We start from the raw sequence: 18735 nt of genomic DNA, 5'->3' as shown, positions 1-18735 counted from the left end.
AGGGGAACCCTCTTCCACTGTTGGTAGAAATGCAAGCACTGGTGCAGCCACTCTGAAGAACAGTACAGAGGTTCCTCAAATTGACTTTGAACTAAGAAGGAGCTTGATTATCAACTCCTTGGGAGAAATTCGAAGACAATTCAGATGAAGGCAGAGAAAACCATAATATTCCTTATGCAGTGAGGAGTGAGGAGAGTGATCCAGAGTTAAAACTGAGGGGCTGGCATTCACTTGCTGGTCTGTTGTCACCATGAATATTCAATGAGTGCTACTGTGAGTCGGGCACTGCCTTGGGACAGACAAAGTCCTTGTTCGGGCTGAGCATATAATTTCTGAGAAGACAGACAAGAGGCTAAACAAATAAGTGGGTGATGATAGACTGTGATGAGTGCAACAATGGAGTCCACAGGAACACATGACTGGGAGTCAATAAAGAGGTGGAGAGGACCTAAAATAGCTGAATGACCGGGGAAGGCTTCCTGGAAGAAGTGCTACTGGAGTTGTGTCATGGGACAAAGGGCAAGTGGAAGAACACTGCAGGTAGACAGAAAAGAAAATGCAAAGGTCCTGAGGCAGGAAGGAGGGCCACGTGTGTGAGGAAATGACAGATAATCAGGATGACTGGTGCTTAATAAGCAGGGATGAGAAGGTGGGGTGGGTGGGGTTGGGTTGGAGAGTTGGGTGGTGGCCAGAGCACACAGGGCTGATGGCAGGGGCAGGAATAACTCAAAGAGTGACAGTCTAAGACAACAGGGAGCCATGGAGGATGGATCAGAGTGAGGCCAAGGCTGGAAGCAGAGATCCCTTAGGGAGCGCCTGCACTGGTGTTGGCAAGAGCTGGCAGTGATGTGGATGGGGTGCTGCAGCATGGAGGGAGAAAAAAGAGACTCGGGACATACAGTAGAAGCAGAATGGATAGAACTTGCTGATGCATTCAACATGAAAACTGAGAAAGAGGAAGGATGGGCCGTTGGCGGTGTCATTTACTAAGATGGGGAATTCTGGGGCAAAACATCTGAGGAGGAGGTGGATCAAGAGTTTCATTTTAAGACGCATATGTAGCAGCAAGTGAAACTGCCAGGGAGGGAGCTGAGTACATGAGCCTGAAGGTCAGGAGACACAAAGCTCAAGGCCATTATCACACAGCCAGTATAGAAGCCGGGGTCAGACAGGAACTTCTCCAGCGGGGAGCAAGTCTCAGAGTGAAAAACTGTGGGTCCAGGAATGAGGCTGTGGAGGGCAGGGGAGGAGCCCTGGGGTGGGAAGGAAGCCAGGAAGCACGGACACCCTTCACGGCATTCACCCACTTCCCGCCCTGGCTCATGAACTCTCTCTCCTGAGATTCCCACCTCCCTCTACCCATCCCCAGCCCCTAACCTCAGCTGCCACCCCTGTGCTATCTTTATCTTCTACTGCGCCAGCCTTATACTGTGCCAGCCGTGGGCACCAAACTCTTGATCCCTTCCACTGTTCAAGAGCAAACGCTGAAGAAATCACATGACTCGGACTTACCAGGAACAGTTAGAACAGAGGGGGACTTTTCCGGCTGTTCGTGAACACGGCTGCTGTTCTGAACCCAGAAAATGTGGATGGGCTCAGGAGGGCCCACGGCCTGACAGGTGAGGTTGAAGGCCGTGTTTCTTGTGACATTCATGCTCTCAGGCTGTCTAGTAAAGTGAGGAAGTCCTGCGGAGAAAGAGTTCAGTGAAAGAACGTTTTAGATCCACAAGCAAAGGCCGAGTCCCAAGGGGAAGAGACTGGTCTGGAACTTGGCAATAGATTTCTTCATACACCTGGAATGGCCAGTTTTCTTTTTTCCTTTTTTAAGATTTTATTTATTTATTTGACAGAGAGAGAGAGAGAGAGAGAGAGAGATCACAAGTAGGCAGAGAAAGAGTGGGAAGCAGGCTCCCCACTGAGCAGAGAGCCCGATGCGGGGCTCGATCCCAGGACCCTGGGATCATGACCTGAGCCGAAGGCAGAGGCTTAACCCACTGAGCCACCCAGATGCCCCTGGCCAGTTTTCATCTTCTGAGGTTGGCTCAGGAAGAATAGAAGCTAAGGCCTCCCCAACTAGCTGCAGCCAGCTTTCTAGGATACTTTCCCATACGGGTTGTGAAGGTGATTCAGAACTGGTTTTACCAGAGAGAAGCCTGCCCGTGTTGAAACCAGGTGTTGCTCAGACTCCTGGCACAGGCTGGCACGTGTTCAGTATTCCTTCCCAAAATACACACACAGTAAAAACAAAGCCACGTAACAGGTCCGCCTGTTTTTGAGGACGATTGACTCTGTGTGACACTTTAAGAGGAGAGGTAATGGATTTGAAAATCTGTCCACTGGTGCAGGGCTGGACGCTTCTCAAAGTACATTCTCACCAGAACAGTACGGATAGTCACAGATTATAATCCTAAAGTCTTTGACTGTAACTCAGAGAGATGGTAAGGAACGGAGCTTTAGAAATACCTCAGAGAAAGCCAGCTCGTACTCATTTGGGGCATGTGCCAAAAATTTAACAGGGCAAGCTAACTGTTACTGGGGATTTAAACTGTGTTATTTTGGGATTGGGAACTGACATTCCTGGTCCCAGAAGGAATGATATGGGGATGACAAAATGGGGTCCTTTTTGCCTGTTTCGAAGTTTTGCAGAACTCCACTTGGACCTAACATATTCCTGCCCTGGGCATTTTGCTGGGATTCTGACAAGTTAAATGTCCTCTCGACATTTTTCCAAGATTAACAGCAAATACAGGAACACTACCAACCCCTCTCCACCCGTGGGCTGATGTTGACATAATCCTGAGGAGGCTTAGCTGTCCAGCCTGGGATGGGCCTAGAACAAAGCTCTAAAGGAGACTTCTCTGAGGGGCCAGGCCTCCTGCAGCATTAGTGGATATGAGGTTTAGTTTTGAAAAAGAATGGGAAGCAGAGCAGCCTTTCAGTGGGGGATGGTTCTAGCTGAACTTCCCTGAATAGCCAATCACCTGCTCTAAAGCCTGTGGGGGATGAGGGTCAGGAGAAAGCAGAAAAGAAAGCTGTCTGGGTGCTTCTGTTGGCAGAGTTTCTCAGAAAGCTGGGATGCAGGGCCCTGGAGGCAGCCTGTGGGCTGGTAAAGAATGATCAGCTGTGGTGATAATAGAGGTGCCTCCTCCTTGAAGCCTTCCTTGATAGGCCCTGCCACTGCAGAAACCAAGCATGCATACCCGGAGACCTGGGGCCTGGGGACTTGGGCTCACCTAGGCATCAGCTCATGCTCCCTACTGCTGTTCAAGTTCCTTGAGGGCAGAGACCACCCTCTCCTAGTCCATTATCTCACTTCATGCCTCCACTGAGCCCGTCTCATGTCACAACATGGAACTGCACTGAACCATGTACCCAATAAATCCTAGGGCCCCAAATGAGTCCTGGATCCAGCTGCTGACCAGTTCAGGAAAACCACTCACCCTCCAAGGCAAATCACCACTAGACCAGGTGAGCGATCTCGGACGCCAGCCTTGAGAACTGGTGAGTGGAATGCAATTCACTTTGAAAAACAGTCTTCAGGTTTCTAAATCGTAAATAATCTGAGGACAGGAAGGTCCATAATCTGTTTTTATCTCAGCCCTATTGCCGAGGATAGAGCTAAAACTCTGAGAATCGAATTCATGTCATTCATCCATTATTACCTAGTCTCAAAAGAGGATCCCCTTGTAAAATTTCAGTGCTTACGCATTTGTAGAGTTTGTATACAGAGTTATAAATGGGGGTGCCCAACTCTAGAGTTTTACATGCAAAGCAATTAATATAGGCCACCCTGTGGCTTCTGGACTTACCTTGCACCTCAATGTAGATGGGGTCAGACACAATCTCTTCATTGTTTATTTTCATCTTACAAATATATGACCCGTTGTCTGAACGCTGCACACTGGTTATGCTACAAAGAAAACAAATAAAGATATTTACAGTGACTACCCCTTGGGTTCCTGTTATAGGAACAGAACACTCTTCAACTTCTTTGTCTATGCTGTATTAACCTTATATGTCAACCTGGCTAGGTCATGGTACCTAGATATTTGGTCAAACATTACTCTAGATGTACTTTTCGGGTGTGATTAACATTAAAATCAGCAGACTCTGAGTAAAGATTTCCCTTCATAATATGGGTAGGTCTCATCCGGTCAACTGAGGGCCTTATGAACAAAGATGGAGGTCTCCAAGGAAAAGGGAATTCTGCCTCCAAACTGCCTTCAGATCCAAGGCTGCAACACCAACTCTTCCCTGGGTCTCTAGCTGATGCCCTGCACATTTTGGATTTGCTAGCACCCACAATCACATTAGTCAGTTCCTTAAAATAACTTTCTCTCGTTCCCTCTTTGGTTCTGTTTCTCTGAAGAACCACAACTAATGTGTGTTCTGTCTCTTGTCCTGCCCTCAATGGTAGGCTATATACCAGGGTTCTCTATACTGGGCAGTATTGCCCCATCAAGGCATTCTGCAAATTTGTAGGGTGGGCACAGAAACTAGGGGGCACCATGGCTTTTAGGGGCCAAGGGCAACTTTCAGGGGTCAGGGGCAACTGTTCCATATCCTAGATGACTTTCTGAGTTTAGAACCCAGTTCCATTTACATACACACAAAGAATTTTGTCTGGTTTTAACAGCCACCTAATTTCCCAGGGCTGCAATTACCTGAACATGGTGACTACCATTCTTTTGTGGTGTCTGGAACTTGGCCGTGACTCAGATCACTGACAGCACCTCTCCATCTGCAGCTGCCCTGTGTGTGCAGGAGTGCCAGGATGCCAGTCCATATGTACTCTATCCTCTTTCCTGGAGTGGTCATGCCTGGCATTTGTATGTTTGCATTCATATTTATTTTTTAATTTTTAAAAAATAATTTTTAAAAGATTTTATTTATTTATTAAAGAGATGGAGAGAGAGCACAAGTAGGCAGAGCAGCAGGCAGAGGGAGAGGAGAAGGAGGCTCTCCACTGAGCAGGGAGTCCGATGTGGGGCTCAATCCCAGGACCCTGGGATCATGGCCTGAGCCGAAGGCAGCCGCTTAACTGACTGAGCCACCCAGGTGCCCCGTTTGCATTCATATTATTTGATTATAGATCACCTTTATTTTGTTTCCTTATACTACAGTTTGAACATGACATGTTGTAAAGTATCTGCTATAAACAGGTGGCCTTGGCTCTACGAGCTTGAGAATCCTGCTTTCCACCCTTCCAGCGTGTTACAAGCAGGAAGTTACACCACAGCAGTCCTTAGCTAGAGGTGGGAAGGGGTGAGGGAATGAGGAACTCTTTGAAATGCTCGTAGACACCCTCCAAGGAACGACACCTTCCCTGGCCCAAAGACGCTGATTTCTTCTACTGGGCTCACCAGACAGAGGAAAGGTCATGGCGAGAGAAGAAAAGTGAAAGAAGAAAACCATGGAGGGGTCCATCTTCCTTTCCAGCAGCTTGCTCCCTGATACAACTTATTTATCCCAAAGCAAAATAAAGTCCTTGTTGAGGACGGAGACTTAACGTTTAAAAGAGATCAGGAAGCTGGCAAGGTGTGAGGAGACGCCATTTTGGCCCACGGGTCCCATAGGCAACAGGCGACAATTGCCAGAATAAACACAGCACAGGGCGTCAGGAGCCAAGCTGCCACAGTGAGGCGCCTAGGCCTGGAGGTTGAACACACGTTTTTAGAATAAACAAGGAACTTTTTTTTTTTAAGTTTATTTATTTATTTGACAGAGAGTGAAAGAGAGCACAGCTGGGGGAGCAGCAGGCAGAGGGAGAAGCAGGCCTCCCCACTGAGTGGAGAGCCTGATGTGGGGCTCAACCTGAGCAGAAGGCGGATGCTTCACTGACTGAGCCACCCAGGTACCCCAGGAATTTTAAATCACAACTTCTCCCCCAATAATGCCATTTCGCAGATCCCTTTTCGCTTCTGATCAGCAGAGTAACTAAAATATATGTCAAGAGTGGTGTCAATCGGGGGCACCTGGGTGGCTCGGTTGGTGAAGCATCTGCCTTCAGCTCAGGTCATGATCCCAGGGTCCTGGGATCGAGCCCCACATTGGGCTCTCTGCTCAGTGAGGAGTCTGCTTTTCCCCCTTCCTTTGCAGCTTCCCCTGCTTGTGCCCTCTTGCTCATGCTCTCTCTCCCTCTCTTTCTCTCAAATAAGTAAATAAAATCTTAAAACAACAACAACAATGGTGTCACTCAGAACCAGGGGAACCAGAGCTGCCTGGGTTAACATTACCGCCATATTGTTCCAAGACCAAATAACGTTGACTCTCACCTGTTACCTGCATTTCCTGATGTGCCAACCTGAGCAGCGCCCCCACCGACTTAGAATACTGTCTTCGCCTTTCCCCTCATTCCCGTGTAGGAGTGGTATAATTTTGGAATTGCCCCTGATGAATGGATGTTGCACTTAGGAAAGACTCAAGGGCAAAGAAAGGCCAGGTCTCTCCATGCTTGAGGGCAGGAACCAAGGTCACGATGTCTATAGGTCACCAGGAGAACATGGGAGGAGACCTCACAGCTCCAGAAAAGGGCCTAGCCGACACTCTTCCGATAAACCTCCATAAATGTCATGGCGGCAGGAAGAGAAAAGAAGAGAAGCATGTGTCTAGGATGGGGCACTGTCCATCATGAGTATCAGCTGGTAGCTGAATGGTGCACCCTGCTCTTGGAAGCTCCTGAAGATCCTATGTGGCTGACCAGTCCAGTCTCCTCTGCAGTTCCAAAAAAATACCAAGGTCATGGCTACTGAAGAGGGGGGTCCTTTCCGCCTATTTCACAAGTTCATTTATAAGAGGAATCCTTTTCTTGAGGCAAGACCCAGTGGCCGGACTGATGATGAGATCTGACGGGATGAGGACAGCTATGCCTTTGAAGACCTGGCTCTGGGTTGGGGTCTGGGACCCTGGTGTTGTAGCAGGTTTGCCACGTAACTTAGGAAGCCAGGGACCAGAGGGAGAGTGAAGGCCACAGAGGCATGCAGGGCAGAGCCTCAGGAAAGCAGCCCGAGGATGCAAAGTACATCTGTGCAGAGGCCCCAGAGAATTGAGAGAAAACATTAGGCGTAAGTTAATATTTTAACAGCCCAACCTGGGCTGCAGAAGTCAGACACAAAAGGCACAAAAAGTCTAGGAGTAACTTAAGCCAATCAGCAAAGAAGGAAAATCCAGGCCAGGAGTAGAAAAGGAGAGTGCAAAGAGAACATGATCAAAACTTGAGTCATTCATTATCAGGAAAAGATGACCCATCCTCTGGGGGAAAGGGCTATGTGCCTGTGTTAATTAGCAAGTCAGGAGCCATCTTACTTACAGTGTAGGAAAGATTTTCTAAGATAGCTCTAATTTTTACCTCCTAGACAAGTAAGTAAAGGCTGCTGAGCTGAAGGCAGGGAGGGGGGAGGTGGACACAGGAGTGGTTGTCCCCGAGCTCCTCCCTCTCCCTAAAGGAAACAGCAGGCAGGCTCTGGAGGCTCCCTAGTGAAGGTTCTGAGCTCAGAATAGCAATCTAGGCGTTCCAACAACTGAGTAAGAGGAGTTCCAGAAAGAACACAGGAAGGGGAACATAACTGAAGAAAATGCCCCAGAACTGGAGATCTGGGTCTTTCCTAATCAGGCCCCTAGGTGGGCAGCACACTGGGAGAGAAAAGACCCACTAAGGGGCTTCACCAGGGAATGTCACCGCTCCAAGATAAAGTGGAGATCCCAGAAGCTTCCAGAGAGAAGTAAAGCAGCACAACCCATTAATCAGAACAGCACCATACTTCTCAAGAACAAATCTGTGAGCGAAAAGGAGATAGATCAATGACTTCCAAACGACAACAGGAAATTATTTTCCTTTTGAATTCTGTATCCAGCCAAACTACCTCAAGGTGAAGGCAGAAAAAACAATGACATTTTCAGACATGCAAAATCCACGCTAGTAGAGGGTGGGCTCTGTGCCAAAGTTTGGGAGTCAAAGCCAAGAGGTGGGATTGGAGGTCAGGGTATGTGGAACCTGGAGCTCCTGGTGGAAACGGGAGCCACAAGGGCCCCGACGATGGTAGCATGACTGAGCTGTACCCCAGGGCTGGGGGGCAAGCTGCCCTGACTGGAGCAGGAGGAGGGACATTTCCAGGACAGGCAACTCCTAGGAAAAAAATCAAGCCTAGTAATTTCATCACTTTGCGAGAAGATGCCTAGTAATTTCATCACTTTGCGAGAAGATGCTTTTAGAGTTTAGGGACAAACGAGAGATTGATACTTAAGAAAGTTAAGCAAACTAACCAACAAGGAAGCTCTTAAATTGAGGAAAATCAAAAAGCTATAAAGAAGTAAGATGTAATCAGAACCTACTACGTGACTCAGCTGAAAACAGCATTTACAGAGCCACAAAAAAACGCTGACTCCTGGGTATTGATTTAACCAGAGCTGGAACATTTTAACAGATGAACTCGGGGGCCAGGCACGCGCACACACAACACACACACACACACACACACACACACACACACACACACGACTCATATGGACTGAATATCTCCGAAAGATACCAAAGACATGGATAACCACAGCTCTTTGCTGGGGAACGGCTGGAGGCTGGAGTGGAAGAGAGGATTTTTGAACTGTTGGAATATTTTATTTACCATGTGTATGCATCGCTTCCAAGAAGGTAATAAAAATCGTGTCAGATTTTGGTCAAATACAAACATCTGAATCAGGGAAAAACCAAAGCCACCACACGGACTCAGCCACCGCGTCTAGACAGGAACCACCTGGACAGAGCCCCAGGGCCAGCTGCAAGGACACACAGAGCCTCCCTGTCCCGCAGACCTCTCACAGCTAGACGGCCTTGCTCTGGAATGGCTCTTCAGGAGCAGCTAAGTGCTACCGCGTTCTTAAAAGAAACACAGAAAAAGAGCAAATATTACACGATTCCCCTTATATGAGGTACCTAGAGTAAGTTGCAGATAAAGAAAGTAGAAAAGAAAGGACTGGGGGAAATGAAGATGTGGATTAGGCTTTAATGGGCATGGAGTTTCCCTCTGAGGGGATGAGAAAGTTCTGGACAGGGTTGGTGGTGAGGGCTGCGTAACAGAGTGAATGCACTTAGTGCTGCTGAACCGTACGCTTGGAACGGGTTAAAACAGTACGTTGTAGCTTATGTTTATTTTACCACAAGAAAAAAATTAAAAATGGAAAAAAATTTTTAAAGAACCCCAACTTTTAGAAACCAATAAAGTCCTTCCAGCTTTAGCTCCTGACAACTAAGCTAGAATTTCATTGCCAGTGGGGAATCCTGAGGCTACACAGAAAACATATCAAATCCTTTCCCTTGGCCACAAATTACCCCAATAAACTAAATCTGCAGGCGCTGGCTGCCTACAGGAACAGCGGCTTTTGTTTTTACTTGAGAGCTGGTCTCCCCAGTCTTCTGGTCTGATGGCTGGTGATGGCCTGGAATGCTTTACCGGACCGTTGGGTGTTTCCGCCAAAGCCAGAGTGTACCCCCAACTTACACCCTCTTTGAGAGACTCCAGGGAAAGACCCTGGCTATGCAGCATCTTGGGATCTGCACAAATGGTTGAGCTACAGTTTCAAGTTGGTATCAAGTTGATATGCAAATGAGACACCATATGGTCGGTGGGAGAGCCAAAGGGGTGGCCCAGCCCTGTGACTTAAAGTCCTGCAAAGGACAAAAGCAAGGAGCTCTGGAGAAAAGCAGCCTGAGCTTCACACCATTCAGGATGAGGTCAGGAACATGGGGTATGCAGGGTGGGGGTGCAATTTTTAGGATTAATCCCCAAGCCATCAATTAGGAATACCGCAACCCGCTAGCGGACACCAAGCATTTCCTACACCTATAATAGACATTCAAGTGAAAGAGGAAAAAATGTAAATTATTAGCACAGAATGGACCCAGCTCAAGAGGGCATCTAGACTTGAAGTACCATATCAGTTATTTCTTCCCCTGTATGTGCCCGGAGTGTTGGCATTTTGAAAATAATCTTTAAGGTTTTCCCTTTACAATTTCATTTACATTCTTCTACATGTGTTTCCATTTTACCACAGCAGGGCACAGTGCTATATAGAACCACTGAAATATTCTGAAGACTTTTAATTATACAGGAAGACATTCATAACGTTAGATGAGCAAAATGAGATACATAATCATCTGTGTCATGAAATGCCAATTTCATTTCAGGAATACTAAATTTATATGTGGTTGGAAAAGATTCCTCAGGGTTGTGGGCCACAGTTTCTCTGTATGTGTACAGTATTTTCTAAGTATTTAACAAAGTACATATATCACTATTAAAATAACTTGAGGGGCACCTGGGTGGCTCAGTGGGTTAAAGCCTCTGCCTTCAGCTCTGGTCATGATCTTGGGGTCCTGGGATCAAGCCCTACATCGGGCTCCCTGCTCGGCGGGGAGCCTGCTTCCACCTCTCTCTCTGCCTGCCTCTCTGCCTACTTGTGATCTCTGTCTGTTGAATAAGTAAATTAAAAAAAATTTTAAAAAAAAATTTGAAAATATATACCTCCAGGAACTAAGACCAAGCAGTTTCTAAAATCTTTCAGGAACATTCTCCCTCATGATGTTACATCTCCTTTAGTCTTGCCCAAGTAGGGGGGACTTGTACTTAATGCATGTGAACATCTGTCATTTCTACCCTCTCACCCATCCCCCAGTTTCAGTCAACTGAGGTATGAATGAAAGATGAATTGACTCCTGGGAGATGCCACGTCCTTTCCCCTGATTTCCCCTTCAAGGCCAAGTCTATAATCTGAAGGAAACACCACCTTAACATATTAACACTATCTTAGTACTTCTGCTCCTGACCTCAGGTTCTCTCTTTCCCTCTATCCTGTTCACAGGTCCAGGCAGGATACAGACCAGCTCTACCCTCCTTACCCCAACGTCCAGATGTTCATTTAGGCAGTTGTTCTTCTAGTAAGGTGCCTGTAAACACCTTCATGAGCAAGGCTGGCCGTTTTTATAACTGGTGAGCAGCTGCCTGTGTGGTGATTTGGGGGAAAAACAGATCTCTACTCCTCGTGTCTAAAATGACGTCACCAGTGATGTGAACACTTTCCTTAGTGTAAGTTACTTTATCATGGTCTTTTCTTCCTTTGGAAGGGAGAGGGCGCCATGATGGCACTGGGCCACCACGGAAAAGGGGGGGTGGGTGTGTTGAAGCAATGGAAGAAATAAGGGGGAAAACTCCACTGCCTTAAGTGCGCACACACCTTAACATACACCTTCAATCAGAACAGGTCTTGTTTTAGGGTCAAAGACCAGACACTTGACTAACACTTGTTTTCAGAATGGAGCGTTTGGGAGTGTAAGTGTAGGGTCTGCCCGATATAGAAGAGGAAATGTGGAACCAAGAAAGACTAAGAAAGTTAAATCACATCCACAATCTTGTCAGTCTCCAGCAACCCCCAACTGCTTCCTAGTTAAAGGATACATGTTGGTACAAAGTGCTGTGGGGGCCTCAATTTGGAGACCCCGTCATTTTCAAAATTCATGTGAATTCCAGCCTTTCTTACAACACCTTATACAATAATGGCTCCATGTCCTGACTCGAAATACTTTGTGTTTCTCTCCATAATTCTTCTGACCTCTGCCAATATACACACATCTGTATTTTGTCCATTCCCTTAAATACCTGTGGTCCATACAGGTATTATTAATGGCAACTCCAACAAAATTACAGGCTAATGAATTCTTGATTAAATTCCACACATGGAAAGCCTCACGCTAATCTTTAACTCTTTACTGGAAACCAGAGTAGATTTGCTTTAGGGCCCATGCGATGTGAGAACAGTAGACACCACAGGTATGCAAATCAAGCCCCCGGCTTAAGGGTGACAGCTTACTCCCTAGTGACCCTGGACAAGTCACCCTGATCGTAGGGACTTCAGGGTCCTCATCTATAAGATATCAAATTCAGGGTCTCCAACATCCTTCTCTCCTGCCAAAAAATTACACAAATATTTATAATCTTGATTAATTCACGAAAATGAATCACTATACAGTTCCTGGGTCACCTGAACATGACTTTAATACAGTTGAAAGATATTAGACTCGGTATTGTTCCCCAAGCTACTCAATTCAGCACAGTGTCCACCATTTATAAGAATTCTGAGCACTATATCTGTTTTACGGCTTAGTTTGGAAGTCTGATAAGATTTTTTCCCCCTTCAGAATGAGTTTATGAAAATGAAGCTGAATCCATGCAAAAGTATAACCTTTTTTCTAAAGTTCTAAAGATACGACCCAGGTCCCCTTCTGAACTCTGAAGACACAAATCCCAAGATACGCCACTATCTACTTTAAGTTTAAAAACTCTCCAGTTTAGGGTATTTACCCTAAAGATACAAACATAGTGATCCGAAAGGGCACATGCACCCGAATGTTTATAGCAGCAATGTCCACAATAGCCAAACTATGGAAAGAGCCTAGACGTCCATCAACAGATGAATGGATAAAGAAGATGTGGTATATATATATAATGGAATACTATGTAGCCATCAAAAGAAATGAAATCTTGCTATTTGTGACTGACGTGGATGGAACTAGAGGGTATTATGCTTAGCGAAATAAGTCAATTGGAGAAAGACAACTATCATATGATCTCCCTGATATGAGGACGTGGAGATGCAACATGGGGGGTTTGGGTGGTAGGAAAAGAATAAATGAAACAAGATGGGTTCAGGAGGGAGACAAACCATAAGAGACTCAATCTCACAAAACAAACTGAGGGTTGCTGCGGGGAGGGGGGTCGGGAGAGGGGGGAGGAGTTATGGACATTGAGGAGGGTATGTGCTATGGTGAGTGCTGTGAAGTGTGTAAACCTGGTGATTCACAGACCTGTACCCCTGGGGCTAATAATACATCATATAATTATAAAAAATAAAAAAATTTAAAAAAAAAACCTCTCCAGTTTATGTCCTTTGGTATCATTTCATGGCCCCTTTGAACACACCTGAAGCTGCTGGTCATGGAGTCCAAACTCATCTCTTTGGCAAGAAGGCAGCTCACCCATCGTCTCCTGGCTGGCCAGTGCAGGACCCCTGTTCAGGACTCCGAGCCCAGAGAGTCAGCAGGGTAGTGCTTTCTTCCTAATGATACCTGATGAGCCCAATGTGTCAGCTTTCTGTTTCTTTACCTTTAAACTGTTCCTTAGGGGCACCTGGGTGGCTCAGTGGGTTAAGCTCCTGCCTTCGGCTCAGGTCACGATCCTGGAGTCTCAGGATAGAGCCCTGCTCCCTGTTCAGTGGGGAGTCTGCTTCTCCCTCTGCGCCTCCCCCTGCTCATGCTCACTCACTATCTCTCACTCACTCTCTCTCAAATAAATAAAATCTTTAAGAAAAAATAACCTGCTCCTTATTCATTATTAAATGGTGATCTCTCATCAGAAGCTGTGTCCATAGCATGGTAAAACATCTGTGTTTTGTAGTTGATGGAGAAAAGTATGTAGTCAAGTCTCTTGAGTGGTCTCAGGCACTGGCTGAGAATGGCAGCCCAAGAGACCCAGCCCGAATTTATATCAACCAGTGGAAAATATGAGAGCTGTGTTCTTTGCTTTCATGCTAACCAAGCCTATAACTTAGAAAAAAAAAAAAAAAAAAGGGTGTATCTCGTGGAAGGATGGACACACTCAACTCGAACTGGAGTTGTTAGCCTTGTGGCATCTCTGAGGCAGTTTTCTGAAAAGGAAACAAAATGATTCACCAGAAGACATGACATTGTCTCGGACAGCCACGAGTATCAGGCCAGAGAAAGTGAAAATGTCCCAGATCAAAGAGGGCTCTCTGCTCGGAGTGGAGGAATCCCATGGAAAAAGGCACTTGCTCCAGCTGTGTGCCTCTGACCTCGTTTGGAGCATTCTAGGACCACAGGTCCACTGAACTCCCAAGCTGTACACGCAAGGAGACTCTGACTCAAAACCAAACCAAACCAAACCAAACAAAACACCCAAACCCCTCCTAGCGAAAGAGAGAGTAGAAAATAAAACAGGGAAGGTGGAGAGGAGAAGCAGCTGGCTGTCTGCAGGATGCTGAAAATACGATGATGCAATCCTTGGGACAACAGATTCTTCCAGATGTACATGCTGACTTGGCTTAGCCCTGCCAACCCTCCCCCCACCAACAGCATTCGGCTGGCCCTTGCTAAAACAGAGTGGAACACGGAGACAGTGACCCAGGTGGCTTAAGGTTTTCTCATTTCCCCAGCCTTTATAGACTTTCCAGCTTTTTCCCACCCTAACAGGCATGAGGGCTACGTCAGCACGACGATCTGCAGAAGCAGGGGATGCTGGGGACAGGTGGAAGAGAGAGGGGGGATAAGGCCAATGAAAGGGATGGGAATGTGTTCAAAGCTCCACGCCCATGGGATGTCTCTTTACACCCGGAAAGAAACAGTGTTCCCGGGGTGCCTGGGTGGCTCAGTTGTTAAGCAGCTGCCTTCAGCTCAGGTCATGATCCCAGGGTCCTGGGATCGACCCCCACATTGGGCTGCCTGCTCAGCGGGAAGTCTGCTTCTTCCTATCCCATTCCCCCTGCTTGCGTTCCCTCTCTCACTGTGTCTCTCTCTGCATCAAATAAATAAATAAAATCTTAAAAACAAAACAAAACTGGGGCACCTGGGTGGCTCAGTGGGTTAAAGCCTCTGCCTTCGGCTCAGGTCATGATCCCAGAGACCTCGGATCGAGCCCCACATCGGGCTCTCTGCTGAGCAGGGAGCCTGCTTCCTGCCTCTCTGCCTACTTGTGATCTCTCTCTGTCGAAAAATAAATAAAATCTTTAAAACAAAAAAAACAAAACAAAACAAAAAAACAAAAAAACAGTGTTCCCACTCACTGGGAAAGCTCTTGAGTCAAGTGGGAGCTTGACATGACTTGCAGGTCGGGGTGGGGGGAGTGGTTCCCCAGAAGGCAGAGCCTCTGATAATCCAGTTTGAATGGGGCCAAGATCCACATAAAAGAGATCAACCACACAGACTGTCTGCTGTGAATCTGCACTCTAACGGCACCCGGAGGGCTGCTCACACAGAAACCAAAAAACCGTCTTTCGACTTAGGAGGTTTTTACTTTTGAATCACAAATAACATCACAACATTCAAAAAAGGAAAGGAAGAAAGAACACATACCTGAAGGAAGCGATTATTGCTGTAACTTCGTCATCCGGATAAAACTGAGTAATGGCATGATGGGCCCCGACCAACTCCTTCCCATCCTTCCACCAAGAAATAACTGCTATGTCCTGGTACGTAGTAGGTATATTGATGGAGCAGTTAAATTTGACATCCTTATGTTCAGAGAGTATTATGTGGCCAATTGTATGATTAAATGCCAGAGGCGGTAGGAGCTTTGACCCAGCAGAGGTCACCCTGGCATGGGCTGCACTCCCTGTAGGCGGTCGTCCAGGCTGGGTTGGTGAAGACATCGTGGCAGGCTGGTACCCACTGGTGTGAGGAAGGGATAATGGCACGTGGTTAGCCTGAAGGCCTCCTGGCAGTGGGAGGTCAGGCTTGGTTTCTTCCCTCACCTCTGCCACAGCTGCAAAACAGAAATCTGACTTTTAGCCTTTTTTTTTTTTTAAAGATTTTATTTATTTATTGAGCAGACAGAGAGAGATCACAAGTAGGCAGAGAGGCAGGCAGAGAGAGAGAGGGAAGTAGGCTCCCGGCTGAGCAGAGAGCCAGATGCGGGGCTCCATCCCAGGACCCTGAAACCATGACCTGAGCCGAAGGCAGAGGCTTAACCCACTGAGCCACCCAGGGGGCCCTGACTTTAAGCCTTTTAAATAATGGGGTTTTCCAAATCGGTTCCCAATCTCTAAGGTCACGATGGGAGAGAATTGGGGTATCCTCAGTGTCCTTAGAAAACATGAGCAGAACGTATTTAACACACGTCTGGGTGTATATTCTCATTCACAAGTTCATAGATCAGTTTACTTATCTCCTAAAGAATGTTTAAGAACTAGAACTCCCCCCATCAAAAATTGTTTCCTTTTTTTAATTTAATTTTTATTTTTTTTAGAGAGAAAGCATGTGTAAGCATAAGAGAGGCAGGCGTGGGGAGGAGCAGTGGGAGAGGGAGAGAATCTTAAGTAGGTTACATGCTCAGCATGGAGCTTGATGCGGGGTTCGATCTCACAAGCCTGAGATCATAATCTGAGCTGAAATCAAGAGTCAGACACTTAACCGACTGAGCCACCTAGGTACCCATTCAAAAATTTACTTTTCTTTTTTTTTTTTAAATTGAGATACAACTGACATATTAGTTTCAGGTACACAACATAATGATTTGATATTTGTATATATATTGCAAAATGTTTATCTAGTTAGTTTAGCTGACTACCATCACAACACACAGTTATAAAATTTTTTTTCTTGTGATGAGAACTTTAAAGACCTACTCTCTTAGGCAGAGAGTATACAATACAGTATTTTGGTTTTTTTACAATACAGTACTGTTAACAATAGTCACCCTACTGTATATTACATCACCAGGACTTACTTATTTTATAACTGGACCTTTGCACCTTTTGACCATTTTTACCCATTTTTTAAAACGGCGACTCATTCAAAGTCCTTCATACCCAACTCAATAGCATGGCAGGAAGGTGATGGCCCCTGAGATCACTTTTCTTACTGTGCTCCCAGTCACAGACTATGCCACAAATCCAACCGTGATCTTGCAAAGGCTACTACTGGTCACAAAGACAGGAGTTTACGATTCTTGTGCCTCAACGTGACCCATCTATAGGTATGGGGGAAAACATCAGTCATTCATGACAGTCATTCATGACTACGGAATGACTTGGAGCTTCCAGTAAAATGCTTGCCCGCTAGAATGGACCTGGAAATGTTGATTTCATCTGGCCCACGAGTATTTCTAAAAATAATGGCCCACAATAGTAGTTGTTTTTTTTTTTTTTTCATAGCACTTCTGGAGCACACATTCTCTGCTGGTGATTATGTATTCGAACATGTTGGCCTCAAGTGCTTGAGACAGGCAAAGAATGGGAGATTCACAGGCATTTTGTGAGTAAGTGACTGGGGGTACCCACTCAGTGGCTGTCCCTCTGCCACACTCAGAATGTCACACCCTGCTGGGCTCCTGCGTGTGTGTGTGTGTGTGTGTGTGTGTGTGTGTGTGTGTGAGTAGGGTGGTCTCTGCTTAGAGCTGTGCCAGATTTAGCAAATAGGAACACAGGACGCTTAGTTAAGCTTGAATTTCAAATAAACAACAAGTAATGTTTAGGATAAGAAGTCAACGAAGCACTTATCTGGCCAATGGAGATACAAACAGGAGATTTGGGGGGCAGAAGACAGGATCTGAGAATTTGCTCCTCTGGCTTCCTCCCTGCCAAGTCACTCTGGCCTGCACATCTTCCTCAGCTGAAGGTCACAGCTCCTGTTAGGAAGTCTTCTCTACGTACTCTTCAACCCAGGTCGGCTCTCATAGTTGATGCATTTGAGAACTACCTCTAGGGTGAATGCCAGGTTGGAGAACAAGAGATTTCACTGTAAGAAACGGGGGAAAGCTCACTGCTTCCCTTTAGCCTGAGGTCTCAGTGGCTGTGAGAGGGCAGGGGCCCTCTGCAAGCTTTGCAGGAGGCTATGTGGGTCAGCCGTAAGATGGCCTTGAGCCCAGCCATCCAGATGGATGAGTGTGCTGTGATGGGAGCGTTCATTTATTCCAGGGCGTGGAGGTCAGGGCGACTCTGCAGAGGGGGCCCCTGCCTCTCCTCTCGCCCCCATGCCAGGCAAATCTTATGCATGAGTGTAGGCCTAGGCTCTTAGCAGGGAACAGCAAAGCTCTGCCTGGGTCCCAACCAGTTCCACCATCTCCTCTGAATTTGGGGACACTTTCTGCAGTTATGAATGCTCTGGCCGTTTCTTTTATGCCTTCAGACCGTTCACAAGAATGCTCTTTTTCTTGAGGCTTTGAAGCACTTACAATTCACCTTTGCCTCTTAGGTCAGCAAACTTGTCTATGGTCCTTATTCACTGACATCCATGGGAATGGGAAGTCAGCGGTACGTCTGGATAACTTTGTTTTTCTTGAAATAGAAAGCAAATAAATGGAGTGGAAGAAGCAAATAATTCTTTGGTTTGTTTAATTTACTTGAAGACATTTAAAATGCTAAATGATAAAGGTAACCCAAGTTGGTAGTGGAAAATTCAAATATTTATAGAAACACAAAAAATATAAAATGGAAACCTGTTTTGTAATCCCAACCCTGCAAAATAACCCCTGATTACAGCTGGATACAGTCTTCAGTTTTCTATGAGCTAAGCAGCTCACCGAACAAACTAAAGGGCCAGCCACCCACTCAAATGATGTCAGGAGAGCAAACCCACCCTGTAATCACTACGATGGCTGAAAAGATAGCTAAGCTCCATGAGTTGAATTGCCAGGAGTGGGCACAATGATTCAATTCCCAACCAGTACTTACATAGCACTGGGTCTAAGATTTGCTGTGATAGTCTAATGGGGGACAGAAAGGCACTTGCCCCAGAGGGGGAGCAGCAGAGGGACCTAGGAGTTACAGGGGAAATGGGATATAGCTAACTGGGGTCGGGGGGAGGTGGTTCTTGACAGTGTCAGAGAGGCCTTCCCTGGTCCCTCCCACCCCTGACTACTTAGCCCTCCTCCATTAGGTGCTGGGGCCCCTCCCCTTTATAACACCTCCTATGATTTCTCATTCAGTCCTTTCTCTCCTATTGGACTGAGAGCCCCA

At 46.4% G+C, this 18735-nt stretch overlaps 1 protein-coding gene across 1 annotated transcript in view; it reads right to left on the bottom strand.

Annotated features, from left to right (window-relative positions):
• MERTK (MER proto-oncogene, tyrosine kinase) overlaps window positions 1–18735 on the bottom strand; it is a 110385-nt gene that overhangs the window by 65685 nt on the left and 25965 nt on the right. The window contains exons 2-4 of the mRNA XM_032843874.1: window positions 15134–15542; window positions 3810–3910; window positions 1513–1686 (exon numbers count right to left, since the gene is read on the bottom strand). Of these exons, the coding sequence (XP_032699765.1) occupies window positions 1513–1686; window positions 3810–3910; window positions 15134–15542 (684 nt within the window). The remainder of the gene's footprint in view (window positions 1–1512; window positions 1687–3809; window positions 3911–15133; window positions 15543–18735) is intronic.

This window comes from Lontra canadensis, unplaced genomic scaffold (genome assembly GCF_010015895.1).
Source record: "Lontra canadensis isolate GAN:19392208 unplaced genomic scaffold, GSC_riverotter_1.0 scaffold144, whole genome shotgun sequence".
Classification (NCBI taxonomy): domain Eukaryota; kingdom Metazoa; phylum Chordata; class Mammalia; order Carnivora; family Mustelidae; genus Lontra; species Lontra canadensis.
Note: the sequence above shows the minus strand (reverse complement) of the source record. Positions and strands in the feature narration are given on the sequence as shown.